The sequence below is a fragment of the Muscardinus avellanarius genome (assembly GCF_963383645.1).
Source record: "Muscardinus avellanarius genome assembly, chromosome: 2".
NCBI lineage: Eukaryota > Metazoa > Chordata > Mammalia > Rodentia > Gliridae > Muscardinus > Muscardinus avellanarius.
The window spans coordinates 70,003,677-70,023,907 of NC_137787.1; the positions used below are offsets into that span (position 1 = coordinate 70,003,677).

The 20,231-nt window shown below is 38.0% G+C and overlaps 1 protein-coding gene across 1 annotated transcript in view; it reads right to left on the reverse strand.

The window, feature by feature from the left end:
- Nucleotides 1-20,231, reverse strand: part of CSRNP3 (cysteine and serine rich nuclear protein 3) — a gene marked incomplete at both ends in the record, with an annotated part of 181,852 nt that overhangs the window by 12,214 nt on the left and 149,407 nt on the right. Inside the window, one exon of the mRNA XM_080690052.1 lies at nucleotides 6,334-6,593. Coding sequence (XP_080546178.1) covers nucleotides 6,334-6,593 — 260 coding nt within the window. The remainder of the gene's footprint in view (nucleotides 1-6,333; nucleotides 6,594-20,231) is intronic.

The window sequence follows — 20,231 nt, forward strand, 5'->3', positions numbered from 1 at the left end:
TGAGACCCTGTTTTAAAATAAAAAAAAATGCAACGGAAAGAACTTGGAGATAGAATGCCTCTGGGTTCAACCTTCAATACCAAAAAATAAAAATAAATAAAAGATAAATAAAATAGGCTTAGGGTATAGCTCAGAGGTAGAATTTCCTCATGTTCAATCCTCAGTACAAAAAAGAAACACACATCCACTTTTCTTAAATTGACTATAAAATTTATTTTTCCTTTTGATGTAGACCAATACTGACTCATTTAGTGGTTCAGTGGTAGATAATAAAACCAGGATGAGCCCAGAGGCATGCTGGCAAGTATTTAACAACTTATATTTCTAAAAACATGTTATAAGTTGTTGGGTTTGCCAAGTGTCATAGTTTGCAGACTCCTTTCACAGTCAATTTTAAACTACTATTGGGAAGTGATGTACATAATTCACTTTAGTGAGCATGCCACTGGATAAACCCCACACTTAAATAGGAGAATCAATGCAATTGATTTCCCTGAATTAAGATCAGTGTTTCTTGCACAGAAAGAACGGAAAGATTTGATTGCATATGTTTAATTGCATCTTTTCAACTAAAATACTGGCAAAATGCTAATTGAACATATTCTTAAATGTATCCATATGCACTGGCCTAAAGACCACCCCATCAGTCTTCATCACTTTAGTTATGTATATTTTCTCTGTATTTTCTCTATTTTTTCTCTTTATTTTTCAAAATAGATTGTATGTATGATAGGGCAGGTATTTGGCACAGCAAAGTCTCTCTTTGGGTGCTGGATCAGGCTTCATTTTGTGTGCACTGGGTGAGCTCTGAGTCTGTAGAAATAAATAGAGTTAAAAATACTATGACCTACAGGTAAAGACATTGTGTGTGTGTGTGTGTGTGTATGTGTGTGTGTGTGTGTGTGTGTGTGTGTGTGCGCGCGCGCATGTACATGTGCACATGCTCATTTTACTGGAGATTGAAATCAGGGGTGTTCTATGACTGAGCTATACCCTCATCCCTTTTTTTTTAAATTTGAAGTACAAGTTTTGATTAACTACCATACACTGGCTTGGAACCCATGATCCTCCTGTCTCAGCATCCTCAGTACCACTGCACCTCAGTTAGGCTAAGACACACATAGTAAAAAACTACAATATGGGAATAAGAAAAATGTTGAACTACAGGTCTGAGATATAGTTAAGCCGTCTTTCACAAACCCTTAATCCCTTTTATCTCCCAGATCAAATGAGATCTTTACCTGGAGTATTAATCACAAGACTTCTAAAGAATACCAGGGGAGGGCTAGAGGTAAGTGGAGAATTAACCTGTTAGATGGTTAGTCACCAAATGAATCAAATAGTTATAAATCTGAGATTTGGGGTGACCAATACTTACACTGGGAATTTTAGAAAGGCTAATAATTAAAGGATGAGTGAAAATCTGCTACTCCTCTTTTCCCCTTCAATAAGGAAAGGGGAATCAACAACCTCACAGTACTCAAGGAATATACAACTGAGAAACTGAGAATAAGCTGGACGGTGACTAGACATTGTAACAAGAATAGGGGTGGATTCTTAATCTCAGAAAGGAAAGGAAGAACAACTTTGGTTGTAAACACATTGAGTAAGAGAGTCAAATCAAAGCCGGGGAGGTTATATTAACTTTCCTACAAGGTGGTATAATCCAGTGTGATGAGATGCAGAGGCTCTTGGAACACCAAGGCTCCTGCCTCACACAAATGGCTGCTAATGCATTTTGCAGATACATGAGAAATGGGAATAAATGTTAATGTAATTGTTCGACAATGTGGCACACATGATGAAATCTAAGCAATTAATTTGGAAAAGAGTATAGTATTAAGAAGACTGCATTGATTACTGGGAAGTGTATGGCATGTTGAATGGGCTTGACTGAGAGAGAAGACTGTGCTCTGTAATATGGAAATCTACAGCTAGTTATTTCTTTGAGGAACATACATTTTATTCAATCAGTTTCCCCCCACCACTAGTTGTTATAGACAATGTTTAAAACATCAACGCCACTAACAAAAAAGACATACTTGAGCCCCCTGAATAGGACTGGCTTTGTTTTAAAAATATACTTGTATTTCTTGATATATGTAACTCATAACTTAGGAGATGATCTATCAATTAAGAAGCAATTTTATAACCAAAACCTAAACTTATTTATTCTTTTTGGTACTGGGCATGGAACCCAGGGGCATTCTACCTCCGAGCTACACTGACAGCCCTATTTTTTAAAATTATTTTTGAAACGAGGTCTCACTAAGTTGCAGAGGGCCTCACTAAGTAGCTGAGGCTGGTGGTCAACCCGTGATCTTCCTGTCTCAGCTTCCCAAGTACTGGAATTACAACCGCATGCCACCACGCCTGGCTTCTATTCTTATTTTGTTTCTAAAGTATTTATTACAAAGAAAGTCTAAAAATGTATTTATATATTTTTGGTCATATTTCTCTATTAAAGCCCTATTTGGAGAGGAGGCATTAAAAAATAGCTCCCCTACTTGGAACCCAGCAGAGAAACACTGGAAAAATGTAGAACAGTAGAAGTTTGTCATCACTTTTTAAGATCCTTGGTTCTTAAACAAGAAGGAAAACTACTCAGTACCATGCGATATTACTTGGTCTCCGTATTGAGGGCTTTCAAAATGTTTGACTTGTCAGAAAGACACTATCATCTCTTTTTCTCTACTCAAGAGTCTGTAACTCGTACAGGAGCATCTCAGGCAAATTCCAAATGGGCAGAGCCCTGTCTAACAATCCTCCTTTTCTCTTTGGACCTCTCCTCTGTACCAGTGATCCTCTGTTCCCCAATTCAAAACCGTGGAACCCATCTCACCATACATAGTTGGTGACATACCCCAGAGCAATTCAGACTTCAAAACAAATATTATTAAATAGTAGTGAGCTGCTGGTGCAGGCCTGTAATCCTAGTACTTGGGAGGCTGAGACAGGAAGGTCACAGATTTTGAGGACAGCCTTAGTAAGTAGTGAGACTTTCATCAACCTAGCAAGACTATTTCAAAATAAAATACAAAATAAAATAAGACTGAGGGGATAATTTGGAGGTAGAATGCACCTGGGTTCAATCCCAAGTACCTCAGGTAAACAAACAAACAAACAAACAAACAAACAGTAGTGACATTTTAATATCAGAGTGAAATGTTTGGATAGTGTTTAATAGCTAATATTGGAGTTTGGGTAAATTAAACCTCAGACAAATATAGCCAGTTATATTTTTAAATAAAAAAGGTAATATTCGAGAGGAATTATAATTTAAAAATACAAGTTCTTCTCTATTAATTCTGCTTAGTATTTTTTTGAACACTGGTACACATTGCTGTGATATTTTAACTTCATTTGACATGTGTTTCTGAATATTTTAAGCACAGCGAGGCTAGGCTCAGATCACTTCAGAATCCCATTATTCTTTAGATTGGTATTCATTTGGAAAACCAAGGACAACCAATTGTGTTTTGTTTACATCTTCACCAAAGGAAAAAACTGCATGTTTCCATTTATTGATAACAAACTAAGACATGACATCCACTAAGACCATTGCCTCCAACATCCAACACTAAGCACAATTTTGAAAACCAATCAACAACAAAGTGTTTTTTTTTCTCTTCTTTTTTGTTCAGCATGTTAAAAAAAATACTTGGAAATGGCTGGATACAATTATAGTATCAGAATATATCAGTACTTGATCAGGAGGAAGGCTGCTTTAGGTTGGAGGGTTCCCTATCAGTTCTCACATGTACACAAAGCCTCAAGGTTCATCACAATAAATCTTTTGGCTCTCAGCATTAGTCTCCCAGCTGTACACAGTACCAAGCCCAGAAGCAGACGACTCCTCATAGGTACGAAGATTGTTTTCCCCAATGCCTATAGGGGGTACTCGATCTCAATTAAGAACAGAAAGTAATAATATTATAGATGGCTTTCTATCTGAGTTAGCCAGCTACTTAACAACTTTGTATTTCATTTTCCTCTGTTGTAAACATGTTCTGATAACTTATTCAGTTATAAACATGTTCTGGTAACTTATTCCACTGAATCTTTGTGAGGGCTAAATTAAGTAATGTTAGTAAAATGCCTGGGAAAGAAATATCACAGACTGGCAGCCATTACTATTATTCTACCAATATTTGAATTTGGAGAACAACTTCAGTCTTTGGGTAGGAGTAAGGTGAGTTTGCAGTGGGTTACAAAGGTAGACGATAGATTTTAGAAGAAAAGTTTCTAACAGTTAAATTAATCTGCATGAAAAGCAGTCATAAACAACAACAACAACAAAAGTGGATTACTATTAGAAAATTTAAGAGACTTTCATTAATATTTGGCCAGGCATGGTGGCGCACGCTTTAAATCCCCGCGCTTGGGAGGCGGAGACAGGAGGATAGCGCTGGTTTGGAGGCAGCCTCACTGGCCTAAGAGACCCTGTTTCCAAACAAAACATAAAATAGGTCTGAGAGTGTAGCCCGGAGGTGGAAGGGTTTCCAGGAACCCCAGTACCACACACACATAAAAAATGCCAAAAATACTAGCAACGGAAAAATGATATACTCTCTATGCCTTCTTGTGTCCAATTTATTTGAAGTGATTGCCTTGTCATGAAATTGAGAGTAAGGCATATACATAACCTGAGAAATATATAAAAATAAGGTATTTAGCCGGGCGTGGTGGCGCACACTTGTAATCCCTGCACTTGGGAGGTGGAGACAGGAAGATCACGCAGTTTCGAAGCCAGCCTTGTTGGCTTAAGAGACCCTGTTTCCAAATAAAAATATAAAATAGGTATGAGAGTGTAGCCCGGAGGTAGAAGGGTTTCATCCCCAGTATCACCAAAACAAAAACAACAACAACAACAATAACAAAAACCCGTAAGGTATTTAGAAACATATATCACACCTCTGCTCACTGACTTCATAAATTTCAGGTATAGGTACTACTGGTGCTTCTGGTCTTTAATGTATGACCCTTTCATGTTAAGTACCCTTGGATTACCTAAAAAGGACTTTTTTTGTCTTTAGGTAATTATGGGAGAATATCTCCTCTGCACTGATAGCATAATGGACCAGTTCAAATTTAGAGTGCCTTGAGTTATTAGCAGGCATTTTTGCACTGTGTTCCTCTGCACTTTCCCTCTCAAATGGCTCAACAGTACTGACGACCTAGACACCATCCTGACATCTCTTGAAAACTCAAAAGCCCCTCAAACTCAGTATGTCCAAAAGAAACCTCATTATCCACCTCTTCTCTCTAGTTATCACCTCGTCTTTTCCCGTCATAGCAAATGACACTATTGCCTATACTCATTCAGTTTTGCTGTCATTTCTCACTTTTCCCTTCTCCTCCTTCCAAATCCTACTTGTCATTAAGTATCGTAGATTTTCTAAGTTTCTAAATTTCTCCATGCATCCATTTTTTTTCATCTCCCCTACTGTCAGTCTAATCTAACCTGCTCTCCTGACCACTGTGATGGCCTCCTACCTGGTCTACCTGCACATGGCCCCTCTTTCCCCAAGGCAGCCTTTCTCTCCCAGACTAGCTTCTCACCACTGCATGATCTGAGTCGTATCATCTGATGACCCCAACCCTGAGCTTAAAACTATTGATGACTGTTGATCCTCTTAGAATAAAGAAGATAAATAACCTTGCTCTGGTTTACAGAGCCTCATCCCTGTCTCCTTCATGGTACTTTACTCTTCTTGCTTCTGCTACAGCCAAACAAACTACTCTGCTCGCTGCTCCCTTCTGGCACAAGCCATCTCTGGCTTTTCCTGACACCTGAAACTCTGCCAGTCCTCTTTGCCTAGTTACCTATTCGGACTGTCATTTTACTTCCTCAGGAACCATTTCTTGACCTCTTGGACCACATCAATTCCTGTAATATACTTTCGCAATGCTTTGAAACTCTCTTTTATAGCACGGAATGGAAAATCTGAAGGTTGTTATTTTGTTTGACAACTTGAGAAATGTTTTCTTTTCCTATTAATCTGTAAGTTCCTGTAGAGGTAGGACATATTTACTTTTGGTTAACCCACTAGCAACAGTCCAAGAACAGCGTCTACGATCTAGCAATACTTGGGTAAATATTTGTAGAATTAATTAATATGATGTCAGGTAAGTTTTTCCTGAAAAGACTAGACAGTTTTGCTTTTTTTAAAAAAAGAGGAAGAAGTGGAGGAGAAGGCAGAAGAGAATCCTCACCAGGCAGTCTGTAATGTAAAGTGATCAGTTTGATTTGTGAATATAAATGTGAAAACGGCTAGCTCAATTTGCTTTAAGGATATAGAGTTTTGCAAAACGTGAGCCTGTGATTCTTACCTTCAGTTTTAAAGAGTTCAGTTTCTCCTCCCTGAGGTGTTCTCTCAGCATTTCCCGGTGGAGCCTCTCCTGCTCTCTGGCGAACTCGCCCAGCGTGTACTGGCGCACACTGTTGTGGCGGCTGGACATACCCAGGGTGCTGCCTCCCTGACTGGGTACACTCGTGAAGCCCTGCCTCCTGGTGAAGTAGTATACGGTGACACAACTGAAATGCACATTCTTTGTCCTCAGCCGCTTCTCCCTTTTGAGAATGGAGGAAGCTGAAAGAGAAGGAAGCATCCATTAATACGCGGGCAGCAGTTCTCAGGAGAGGCCAAGGGAATGCTGCTTGGTCTTGGGTCAATTTTCGGTCAACCCATTTGGCTCTTGTGGACTCTGAAAATGTTATAGCCCAGAGTTGGCAAAGTGTCCTTTTAATTTCTTTCCTTATTTTTTTTCCCTAGCTGTGATTGAGAAGACTTTTAAGTATGTCTATAATTTTATTCTAAGAAAACCTTCAGGAAAGTTGGCAATTATTTGTTAATTACTGGCAGAGTTTAATTTCTCATTTCCTCTAATCCTCAGGGTTATGGTTTTACCATTTTAACACAAGTTGTATTATGTTATAATAAGAAAAATATATAACACAAACCCTCATATCTTAGATCTTGCTTTTATAAGAGGGTGCTTGTCATTAAAATTTTTTGACTATCAAATTACTACATAGGAGGAACAAGTTCTAATGTTCTGTAGCACAGTAGAGTGATTATGGTTCACAAAAATTTATAGAAATTACAAAAAAAAGAGTTGGAAGCTTCCCAAAGACAAAGAAATGATAAATGCTTAAGGAAAGAGAAATGGTACTTACCATGATCTGATAATTATATATTGTATACATGTACCAAAATATCACACTGAACCCCATAAATATGTATAATTATTATATGTCAATACAAATACATTGGTTTTAATACTAAAAAAAATTTAAAAGCAATAAAAATACACACAAATGGCTCAGTGGCACTACTCAGATATTTTAAAAACCTACATCAAAAGCCGGGCGTGATGGCGCACGCTTGTAATCCCTGTGCTTGGGAGGCGGAGACAGGAGGATCGCACAGGTTGGAAGCCAGGTCTCTCTGACTTAAGAGACCCTATTTCCAAATAAAATATAAAAATAGGTCTGGGAGTGTAGCCCAGAAGTAGAAGGGTTTCCAGGAACCCCAGTACCACATACACACAAAAAAACCTTACATCTAATAAAATTTTAATTTGGTAAAAACAGTGTTCCATTAAATATCATTATAGACAGTAAGATCTTAATATATGTATTGATAAAATAAAAATGTCATGTGATATTTTATACATTTTTATAATTTATTTTTAATTATCAAGAATTGTATACATGTTTATGGTGTATAACAATGATGTTTTGACATATGTCTATATCATGGTATTGCTAAATCAAGCTGATTAACATACTCATTATCTCACATACTTTTTTGTGATGATGATCAGAACCTTTGTTATTAGTTATAGGGACAGTGAAACGCACAGAGCATCCAGGAGAAATGAGGCACACATTGTGATTGAGAAAAAGAGAGCCACATAATATCGACATGAACTTTTGAAGTTTGAAGACCTGGTAGACATTATCTGTCCCAATTCTTTTATTTTGTAGTGAAGTAGCTCAATAAGGATTTGAGTGACTTTCTATCATGAGTGACAGATAAACTCAAAAGTTGCAAATCAGATGCCATGTTATACGATACTTTCCCACCAGGAAAGGTAAGGCACATTTAGTTAATGAGAAAGAAATAGAATCATGCTATCATGGGTTGAATCATTTCCTATTCATTCTCCCAAACATATTGATTTCCTAGCTCTCAGTACCTCGAGGTATAATCTCATTAGGAAACAGGGTCTTTATAGGTGTATTTGAGTTAAAATGATGTCATTAGTTTGAGCATTAATTCGATATGACCAATGGCATTATAAGAAGGTCAACTCTGGGCACAGATTAGAAAGACTGAAGACGATATGCAGAGAGCGATAGAAAAAAATGTCTCATGAAGGTGAGCATAAAGCCTGGGCTATACTGCCTCAGCAGGGGATGTCTGGGGCTACCAGAAGCTGGGATACAAAAGGAAGCCCTTCCCCACAGGTTTCAGAGGGAATATGACCCCGCCACCATCTAGATGTTGGTCTTGTGGCCACGAAAACTGTGAGAAAAGAAACTTGTGTTGTGTTCAGCCATTTGGATTGTGGTACATTTTTATGGCAGTCTCAGGAAACTACTATACATGCTCAAGCACCAAAACAGGAATAATGAACTAAAAAGAAATACTTGGATGCCAAAATAATGTGTCTACCTTTCTGGAGTACTTCTATGCTGTGCCCTGCAAAGTACTTTAATGAATTGTTTCTCAGTATCCTTACAACTCCTTGAGTTGATATTCCTGTGGCCTCATTTTCATGAAGCCAAATTGCCAAGGGTTAAATAACATGTTCATGGTCATTTAACTAGTGGCCCAAACCAGGATTCGTTGTCCCAGAGTATAGAATTTCCACTACCATGTCCCAGTTACCTAATAAGGCTGAGTCGTGATATAATACCTCCTGTGATGGATGTCAACTCTTGAGGACTTCAAAGATAATTTTGAGTTGGAAGGCTGAATGAGCAATGAAGTAACTATAATATCACGTTAGGTTTACCTAACATTATTCTTTGAAGGGGGCCTGATTTCTTTTGTCTCATTTTCTAATAAAACACCCACACCAAATATAGAGAGACCAATATGATTAATTTCATTTCATGAATTTCTTTATCAATCAATATAAATACTATGTGTTGGCTAATTCCTAGGTGGTTGGAATATTTCAGCAAAAAACAAAAGAACAAAACAAGACTAAACAACAACAACAAAAAAACTAGATGGTGGTGTTTTCCTGCCTGGAGTTGCCATTCCAGGGATAGAATAGAGACTCAGAAGATGATAGAGTAAAAGAATTATTCAGGCTCTCCTCACTTTTCTTTTTTCTTACGCTTTTACTTCCCCAGAAGAGATCACTAGAAAGCGAATGCTTTCAGATGTGAATATAATTTCCCCACTTATTTGTATATATGTTGGTTATAACATGCTTTTACGCCTGGTGGCAGAGACAATTTTCCATTTCAATTTTAAAACTCTGATATTCTTTGTAACTGCATGCTTCAATCATCTCAGAACAGAGAAGAATTTGTCGAAATGTAGAAAGATCACTAGAGAAAGCAAAATTCAACAATCTGTCCAGTAACTTGCTACGAGATCTGACAACCTCATCTGTCACCAATTTACCACAGGCTAAGGAGAGCCTCTGGTGTTTAGGTGATAACCTTCTGTCTTTTTTGTTCTTTATATCATAAACATAATGCCCCCAAACCATTATCTTTCAAAGCCCTAAACTTACAGATAAGGATAAAGGTCTTAATGTACTCATTTAAGATAATTATTAGAAACACTGCTGATAATTTTATTGCTTATTCTTTAGATCATTAGTGGCATTTTAGACAAATTTATTTATTTTATTTTTGTGGTGCTGGAGATGGAATCTAGGGGTGTTAATTTTAAAGCATCACCCGTGTGCCTACAAGTTTTAACCACAAGTAAGGAACAAAAATGGGTACAGCAGCCAAGAAAGACAGGAATCATTCCTTTGAATGTGAAAGTGGCTTATATCAAAAGCAATCCTTCCTCCTTCTAATTGTTCCCTTGTATTCCTATGAGTCACATTTCAAAGTTTCCCTAATATATTTGTCCCAGTCATCTCTTTAAAGTTATTTCTGCTCAAGGAAAGTATTTAGGGCAGTACATCAGTTCAGTGAAGGAAACTTCAAAACACTGATACTACTGAGGAAGAATCAGGAGGCTTGGGTGAAAGAAAGGGCAAACAAAAGTGAAGGTTAAATGAGAACATTTTTTTCCCAACCATGAATAAAATACAAATTCTCTCAAAAGTGGGTGTTAGTTGGCTTTCAGTCGCTGTGACAAATACCTGGAAAAAAAAAATAACTTAGGGAAAGAAGGACAATTGTTTTGGCTCATGATGCAAAGGGTTCAGTCCATTGTCAGCTGTCTGCACTGTTTGGGCCTGAGGTGAGGCGGGACATCATGGCAGAAATTCAAGGCAAAACAAAGCTGCTTGGCTCAGGGCAGCCAGGAAGCAGCTGGGGATAGGCGCCTGGGTCAAGGCACCGTTTCCAAGGGCACACCTTCAGGTCTCATTCTCTCTAATGGAGTTTCACCGCCTACAGTTTCCTCCTCCTCCCAATAGTCCATTCAGCTGTGAATCCCTCCCGGTGTTAATCCTGGATAAGGTCAGAGCCCTCAAGATTTCATCACTTCCCCAAAGCCCCACCTCTGGTCTTTGTACATTGGGGACCAAATCTTCAACCCATTTGTCTTTGGGCTATGAGTTTCTAAAAAGATAATCAGAACTGAGACAGAATAAATAAGAAAGTGTCAAAACCAGTGAAAGAGATGGTACATTAGGGGCACGAAAAACAAAACAATATAAAATAAAACCTCTGCCTGTATTACTATCAAAGTAGCACTCAAAAAAAAAAAAAAAATGAGGAAAAAGTAGCTCCCCAGAATCAAAGACTTGGAAATTAGACCAGGGACCTTACAGCTACTTGAAGACAGCATAGAATCAATAATCCAATATAGAGGCACAGGTAAAAACCCCAAGACACAAGAAATTAAAATGAGGATCAATATGTGGGATTGGATTAAACTGAAGAGCTTCTTTGCTGCAAAGGAAGCTATCAAGAACTTCAAGAGAGAGCCAACAGAATGGGAAAAGATTTTTGCAAGCTCTACTTATCTGATAGAGGACTAATATCTAGAATCTACAAAGAAATCAAGAAACTCACCACCAAAAAAACCCCCCAAAACTCAATAAAAAAATGGACAAGTGAACTAAATAGATACTTCACAAAAGAAATTTAAGTGGCCAATAAATGTATGAAAAATGTTCAACATCATTAGCAATCAGAGAGAGAGAAGCAAACCAAATCTGTCCTGAGATTTCACCTAAACCCAATTCAAATGGCAACAATTAAAAACACAAATAACAAGTGCTGGCAAGGATGTAGGGAAGTAGGAACTCTTACTATATTGTCGGTGGGATTACAAATAAGTGCAAACACTTTGGAAAACAATGGGGAGGATCCTCAGAAGAATGGGAATAAACTACCATATGACTCAGCTATACCATTCCTGAGTATCAACCATAAAGAATGGAAAACAGACTATCGGAGTAATGCATACATATCTATATCTATAGCTGCACAATTCGCAATTGCCAAACTATGGAGCTAGTTGAGATGTCCATCAATGAATGTTGAGATGAATGTATTACAAAATTATGGGATATGTACACAATGGAATTCTAGTTAGCCATAAAAAAGAACAAAGTTATGTCATTTGTAGGGAAATAGAACTGGATAACATTATGCCAAGTGAGATTAGTCAATCACAAAAAGTTAAAAAAAAATCAGATGTTATCCCTACTATGTGGAAGCTAGGGAGAAAACGGGACATAGGAGGGGCTCCAGATAAAAGAAGATAAAAAGCTTAGTTCAGAAAAGGAGACCTAATGAGGAAGATGGGAAGGGGGAAGAGGCAAGTCCCTCAACGGACATGATGTGCATACACAAACATCAGTCAGTCACTGTGTTGAGCACAGGAAGGAGAAGGGGAGGGAGCAGGGCAGGACTGGGGAGGGCTCAGTGCGTGCTTTGTGCACATTCGCCTCTATCACCCTGAACTTCATCAAGATGTATGACTGCAGTGTATCAATAAGATAAAATTTAAAAAGAAAAAGTATATTCCACTTATGTGATACTCATAGTTTTAAGTCCAAGCCTATTTTATTGACATATTTAGTTCTTTATAGTATGAATAATAGCCATCAATGCATTTTTTTTTTTTTTGGTGATACTAGGAACTGAACCCAGAAGTTTCCACTACTGAGCTACATTCCTAGCCCATTTTGTTGTTTATACATTTTACATGTATTTTTATTTACTTATTTATCTATTTATTTATTTTTGTGGTACTGGAACATTTTACCTCTGAGCTATACCTCAGCCCTATTTTTATTTTATTTTTATCATTTTGTGGTACTAGTGATTGAACTTAGGAGTGTTCTACCTCTGAGCTATACTCCCAGCATTTTAAATTTTTTATTTTGAAACAGGATTGTGCTAGGTTTCGGAGAGTCTCACCAAATTGCTGAGACTGGCCTCAAACCTGTGTTCCTCCTTGTCTCAGCCTCTCAAGGTACAGGGATTATAGGCATTTACCACTACATCTGGCTATTTTCTTATTTTGAAACTGTTTCACTAAGTTTCTGAGGGCCATCTAAGTTGTTGAGGCTAGTCTCAAACCTGAGATTTTTCTGTTTTAGCATTCCTAGTACTGGGATTACAGGTGTGTGCCACTAAACCCAGCTACTTTTTATTTTGAAACAAGGTCTCATTAAGTTGCCCAGGCTGGCCTTGAGCCTGTAGTCCTTCTGTCTCTGTCTCTGAGGTACTGGAATTACAGGCATGCATCACCACAACTGATTCGCAATGCTTTTAATGGAATAGTGCATCTCTATCCTCAGCCTTTAAATGCCCTTCTCCATTTCAAACTAATCCACCAACTTATGTACTAATCAATGAGTAGGCTAGACCATATAAAACATGAGAAATATACATAAGCTATGGTCATTCTGATTTATTAGAGGAGGATGAGGTTTGTAATTCAGAGAAAATTAGGTAGTTTCACCACTTAAAAACCTTAAGTGTTGGCCCGGCGTGGTGGCGCATGCTTGTAATCCCTGCGCTTGGGAGGCGGAGACAGGAGGATCGCGCAGGTTCGAAGCCAGCCTGGCTTAAGAGACCCTGTTTCAAAAATATAAAAAATAGGTCTGGGAGTGTAGCCCAGAGGTAGAAACAAAAACAAAAACAAAACCCTTAAGTGTTATGCCAGGCATGGCGGCGCATGCTTGTAATCCCAGAATTTGGGAGGCTGAGACAGGAGGATCGTGGTTCACGAACAGCCTCAGTAACTTAGCGAGGCCCTTTGCAACTCAATGAGACCCTGTTTCAAAATAAAGAATAGAAAATAAGGCTGGGGGTGTGGCTCAGAGGTAGTATGCCCCTGGTCTCCATCACCCCTAGTACTGCAAAAAAAAAAAAAAAAAAAAAAGCCCAAAACAAAACAAACAAACAAATAACCCTTAAGTGTTAGCTGGATGTGGTGGTACATGCTTTTAATCCCAGTACTTGGGAGACTGAGACAGGAGGGTGAAGGTTTGAGGCCAACCTCAGCAATTTAGTGGTAGATCACTCTTGGGTTCCATCCCAATCCTCCCAAAGGTACTTTTTCTATTTTAGTATGAAGTTGAAAATGTTCACAATGGATTGCTCTGGAGACTTGTAACTTCTTTTGTGCGTTGCAGCTTCTAAGTGAAATAATTCAGGATGAGACTCTTTTTTTTCTAACACGAATTTACAAAAAAAATAAAACTCACATATAAGACTAAGTAAAGTAATAAGTATTATAATAAGATATATACAGATCTGCATACTCATGTAAACAACAACAACAACACAAGAACAAGGACAGAAATAATGTAAAAAGATGACCCCTGAGGCTGGATGACTGCTTTGTTTTGGATCATGAGCATGCACGTCACGTCAGCATCCATTCAGTCTGCTAGCTGCATCCACACGAGCCAGCAAGAGATCCACATGAAGGGCACCGCTCTCTTTCGTCTCTCCTGACAGGCCGGGACCAGGCTGTTCAGTGTTCTGCAAGCTGAATTTGCCGTTAAAGGGGCAGTTCAACAGAGCAAGCATCCACTTGATATTCTCAGCTCGGGAAAACGTAGGTTTCACTGTCGAAGATTCAAATGTAAATTTTGAAAGCTGCATATAAAAATTAAATGTAAACTTTGATCTTCCAGCCTTGATGTGACAAATAATTAAAATGATTAACTCACAAGATAAAAAGATGATGATCACTTTTTAGAACCAGCTATTTTTCGCCCGTGCATTTCCACTTACTAACGATGTCACCCCCTTGAAATCCTTGTGAGTGAGCTTATAAAAAGGATCATTTATACTTGTGCCTGTTAGGACAAAGGCAATAAATAATATACTTTAAAGTTATAAACTTGAAATTAAGAAGGCACACATTTAGAAAAATTACATTCTCTGTTATATTTAATTTTTTTTTCCTGTGGTACTGGGGATTGAGCCCAGGGACACTCTACCTCGTAGCTAAACCCCCAGCTCTACTTTATTTTTATTTTGAAACAGGGTTTCTCCAGGTTGATAAGGAACTCATTACTTGCTGAGGTTGTCCTTGAACCTGTGGTCTTCCTGCCTCAGCCCCCCCCCCGCCGCCCTGCCAAGTACTGGGATTACAGATGTGAGCCACCATGCCTAGCTTATATTTATTTTTTATATATAATTGACCTACTAATGCCCTTTCCCCTTATACAGAACTGACATCCTCCTGTGTCCTGTGACTGCAGAATGTTTCAGCATTGAAATGCCATTAATACTAGAGATGGTGAGATGTTAAACTAAAACCAGTTTATATTAATCCACAGATTAAATTCTACCACTGAGTGATCTACTGATTTTCATTCTAATTTAAATATGTTATTTCCCTTTTGTATTAATTCATCCATCAAATTTATAGTTCTAGGCACCATTTGTCTTCATATGACATACCACATAAGGTTTATACAACAAAATCCCCAAGCAAATTATGTGAAATACAATGCCATATTAAAGTGCTTCGCTAAATTCTGGTACTTTTTTTCTGCTCAGCAATTCCAAAACACTGGAAATGGGGATTTTTTAAAAAATCTCTGTGTCAAATAGCTAGCCACCGGACACTGTTAATATTAAAAACTGTTTTGAAAGCCAGGTGTGGTAGTACACACTTGTAATCCCAGCATTTGGGAGGCTGAGACAAGAGGATTGCAGTTCGAGGACAGCCTCAGCTACTTAGAGAGGCCCTTTGCAACTCAGTGAGACCCTGTTTTAAAACAAAGAATAAAAAATAGGAGTAGGGATGTAGCTCAGAGGTAGAATGCCCCTGTGTTCCATCCCCAATACCACAAAAAAAGTTTTGCATAATTATAATGTATGTTATTTGCCCTTCTCTTTTTGCACTATCTATATTTTTAGATAACACTAAAACTTTCTAGGGAACACTTGAGTTTTTCCACTTACATATAGAACATATATTATTGAAGTATTTATCTTCTCATTTTAAAAAGGATACTTCTTTATTGTAAGCATGCCAACTTAAAAATAAAGAGTTTCCTGTCCTGATATCTAGAAAATAATAAAATAATAAGTAATATAACCAATGAAATCTGAATACTGATATTTGTCACGATGCATTATACAAATTATATTAATAAGCATCTGCGTTTATCATAGTTTCTCCATCAATATTTCCAGAATTATGTTTATCTACCTCACAGCAATATTATAAAGAATAATTACATTGATTAAAAAACCCTTATGAATAACAGACATAAAGCATTACATATGTAGACTACTATTTTAGTGATGCTGCTGTTAAGCCAATAAAAAGTGTCCCTTTATTATCAGAGAAAATAGCCACCTACTTCCCAGCTTGTTTTCCTAACATCTCAGACGTGCAATTAAACACTAAAACTTCATGCTCGAGAAACAAATTTTACTTTCACAGAAGTAACGGTTATTTCCAAACTGTATACAACTACAGTCTCAGTTTATTAAAATTCCAACATGGAAAGCATCTCAAGACCATACTAGTTCTTATTGGGGGGAGTAGTCATTACTACACATAAATAATCGAGTTCTGGCTGCGGTCCAAGGTGTAAGCACTTTCCTCTGCTGTCTCAGCAATTCTCCTGATGTCAAAGACACATTAAAATAAATGGGAACCATATGGCTCCTCTGCAGAATACCTGCGCTCTTACAACCAAGAGGCCAATGCGATTCATCACCACCACCAGAGGAACATTTGGGGGACATGGAATCTCTTAGCGTACGATAAAGCCACGGGAGGCATTTGCACACAGAAGGAGACATTTGCTATTCTTTGGCTCTACTAATCTGTTTTGCTGCTTTTTATATTTCCTCAAAACCACCACAAGCCTCTCCTGCTAGAAGGATTAAACAGCATTTTCCACCTGCTCAATGACTTCCCAAGCAGTATTTCATCTGGTCCAACAATATAGCCCTGTCAAGCCCAATATATCATAATAATCCAGGTCAGAGCATCACTTAAAAGCAAAACAAAACAAATCCTGGGCAGCAACAAAAGCAACAGGACTCTTCTAAGATTTCTTGGAAGTTATTCTGAGAGAGCAAGAGTGGGTCAAAGACAGTGCACTTGAACTTCGAATTTTGGGAGGGAGGATGAAATCTGGAAGCATGATTTTTTAAAAAATCATTAAGCCAAGAAACAAAAAAGCTTTTACCATATTTATTTTAAGTAAGAATCTAAACCATTAAAAATAAAAGGAAGAAATTAATCAATGCTATTTTATTGGCTCCAAGTGTCAGAAATTCTAAATTTAAAAATGGAACCCAAAGTTGCAGAGGTAAGCAGTTGAGAAAGGCAGCTGGCAGGGTATCTGGGGATATTGGTTTTGGGCTGTCAACAAGTGATTTGAAAGAGATCCAAACAGCAAAACAAAAAGGAGCTGGGCACTGCGAAATACACCTATAATCCCAGATATTTGGGAGGCAGAGGATCCCAAGTTTGAGGCCAGCCTTAGTCAGATCCTGTCTTAAAACAACAAATTAAAAGGGTTGGGGATATAGCAGAGTGGTAGAGTACCTATGAGTTCAATTCCCAGTACCACATACACACACATGGCAGAAAGAAAAAAAATAGAAGCCTTTAATTATGACTTTTCTATAAGAATACCATATTTTTGATTGAGCATATGCTTGAAATTTTTATAATGCCCCAGTATCTGTTATGGTCTGAATGACTATGTCCTTCTGAAATTGACATGCTAAAATCCTCCCCCTAAGGTGTTATAGCAGTGCAAATGAACTACGTCTATGTCTAACACTTCAAGACTATGAACAAAGGAATTACTTGGGCACAATGTCTGGCACAGATTCACCATTTAAAATTGAGACTCAGCTCAAATGTCATCTCCAGGAAGCCTTCCACAGAACCCGTAGCACAGGGATGGTGTTCTTCCTGCATGTTTTCAACATCCCTGCTCTGGCAGTGGTAATAAGACCCGTGTGTGTGTGTGTGTGTGTGTGTGTGTGTGTGTGTGTGTGTGTGCACTACTTAGGATTTGGAGGAGGACTGCATCTCATTCAGTGAAATAGTGGAATCCTCAGAATTCAGTGTACTGAACAATGGCTAAATATGAACAATGGCTAAATAAGAAACATTTAAATCTTCTAAACATATTTTCCTTTTTTTCTGTGTGTGTGGTACTAGGAATTCAACCCAGGGGCATTCTATGTCCAAGCTACACCTCCATCACTATTTTATTTTTATTTGAAAACAGAGTCTCTCTAGGTTGATGAGAGTCTCACCACTTGCGGAGGCTGTCCTGGAACCTATCATCCTCCCACCTCCCATCTTAGCCTCCAAAATCCTAGATTACAGGCACATGTCACCATGCCAGGTACTTTCCTTAATTTCTGATAGGATGATACCCAACAGTTTCCTCTAGAATCTTCATAGTCACCATGTCTTTTTTTTAACGTTAATTTCTAGTCACTTTGCCTATTTTCCTGGTGAACTTTTCAAAGGGAAAATACACAGTGGAGAGGACACGGTGTCCTCATGGCTGGAGGACACACACAACTTTTGCATTAGAGACTATTTAAAATAGGCTGTATTTTACATATCAGAAGATCTAACACAACAAAACCAACCCTGTCACCATAAAAAACCTCCAAACAATCTATCCATAATGAGCCTTTAACCCACCTCTAAAAATCAAGTCGCTGGCAGGGGGAAAAGTTACCTGAATGTTGTAAAATGATGTTGAAAGAGAAATCCCGCTGACAATGCATCACTAATTGGTATTGACCTCCAGCAAAAACATGGCTGAGGTTAGTGCCTTAGCAGCCCATTAATGATGGATTTACAGAATGATTTCGCCTCTCAGTATTTAAATTGTCATCTGTGCCTCAGAGCAGTGATTGTTGTATTAAACAATTGACTGCATTAGATTTACTAGTTCTGTAGGAAACTTTATAAAATATAATCATGTTTGAAGACAGATAATTTTATCTTGCTTTACTGATAGTGATGATGCAACATAAGACCTAGTATTAGCCAGGAGAGGTGGCAGAAGTCTATAATCCCGATATTGAGAGTCTGAGACAGAGGATCACAAGTTCAAAGGTAGCCTCAGCAAGGTAGGAAGACTAAGCAATCTGGTGAGAGTCTGTTTCAAAACAAAAAAGAAAATCACTGGTGGTGTAGCTTGAAGGTTAAAAGCCCCTGAGTTCAAGCCCCAGCACACACACACACACACACACACACACACACACACACACACACACACAAGATCTAGTGCATGAGACCCTGAGAAAAGGACGGTCACGCATATCAGTTGAATGAGGGCAGGGATTTTGATATCTGGGCCCGATCTTGCCATAAAAGTAAAATATTGACCTGTTACAATTTCATGGGTGGGGATGAAAGACATGAGGCTCCTGGGTCCAAAACAAAGCATTACTGCTCATATTGCTCACAGCAAAGCAATCAGCATGAGCGTCACATTTCTGTCCATACTGCTTGTCCCCAATTCCACAAGGGCAATGTAGACAGGGTCTAGACAGCTGCACACACAGTAGGAGCTTGCTAATCGACTAGTTCTACCAAGCAGCAAGCAAACCTGTTCTTTGTCTCGAAGGGAGACATTACCTCATCCTCCTGGCCATTTCCTACAAAAATGGCACAGAGATATAGTCCAAGTGAAGAGAGGTCAGGGCAGTGTAGCCTTGGTATCCTCAGAAAGACATGAGGAAGGGCAAGAAACCAATGGAGGGGTGTGTCCTAAAGGGATTTTTACTTTTCTTATTCATGCAGAGATCCCAAGCACCCTGAATAGCATCTGCATATAGTATATATTCAATACAGATTTGCTGAATTAATGAGTGATATTTATAGGTTAAATCTGTGATTTACTTCACTTATATCATTTAGCAATTGTGTTAGTAAAGAATATTCTAAAATACTCATGGAAAGATAGAACCATTCTCTACAATCCTTTTTTTCCTGCATATAATTCTAACAAACAATGTTTATTTAAGTTCCTACATAATAGAATATATCCCAATGCAAAGAATAAGGAAGAATAAGGCTCTTTAGTATACTGCTTATATTATAAAATATGCATAACTATTTTCATTTTCTAGAAAACAAAAGAGATATACAGCTTTTCCAGAGGTATTTTTTAAGTAAAGTTAATGATATTTCTTTGAATTTCCAAGTATATTTTAAAACTATGACTCCAATTTGATTTTGACTTCAGTTTTTATTAATGTCACTTCTGCTCTTAATAATCACAGACATTTTTGTAAAATGACAAAAATTTAGATGTGCACAACTATCCATCATATAGAATGTGAAAACAATATTTGAAACACCTAAAGAAACAATCTGTCCCTGCAGAGAATCTTACAAACAAAAGATATTCCTAAAGAATGTTTAATGAAGTGGGTTTTTTGTTATTTATTTATTTATTTATTTATTTTGTGGGTCTGGGGATGAAACCCAGGAGCATTTGACCTCCAAGCTACACCCCATTCCCTAGTTTTTATTCTTTATTTTGAAACAGGGTCTCACTAAGTTGCGGAGGGCCTCACTCAGTAGCTGAAGCTG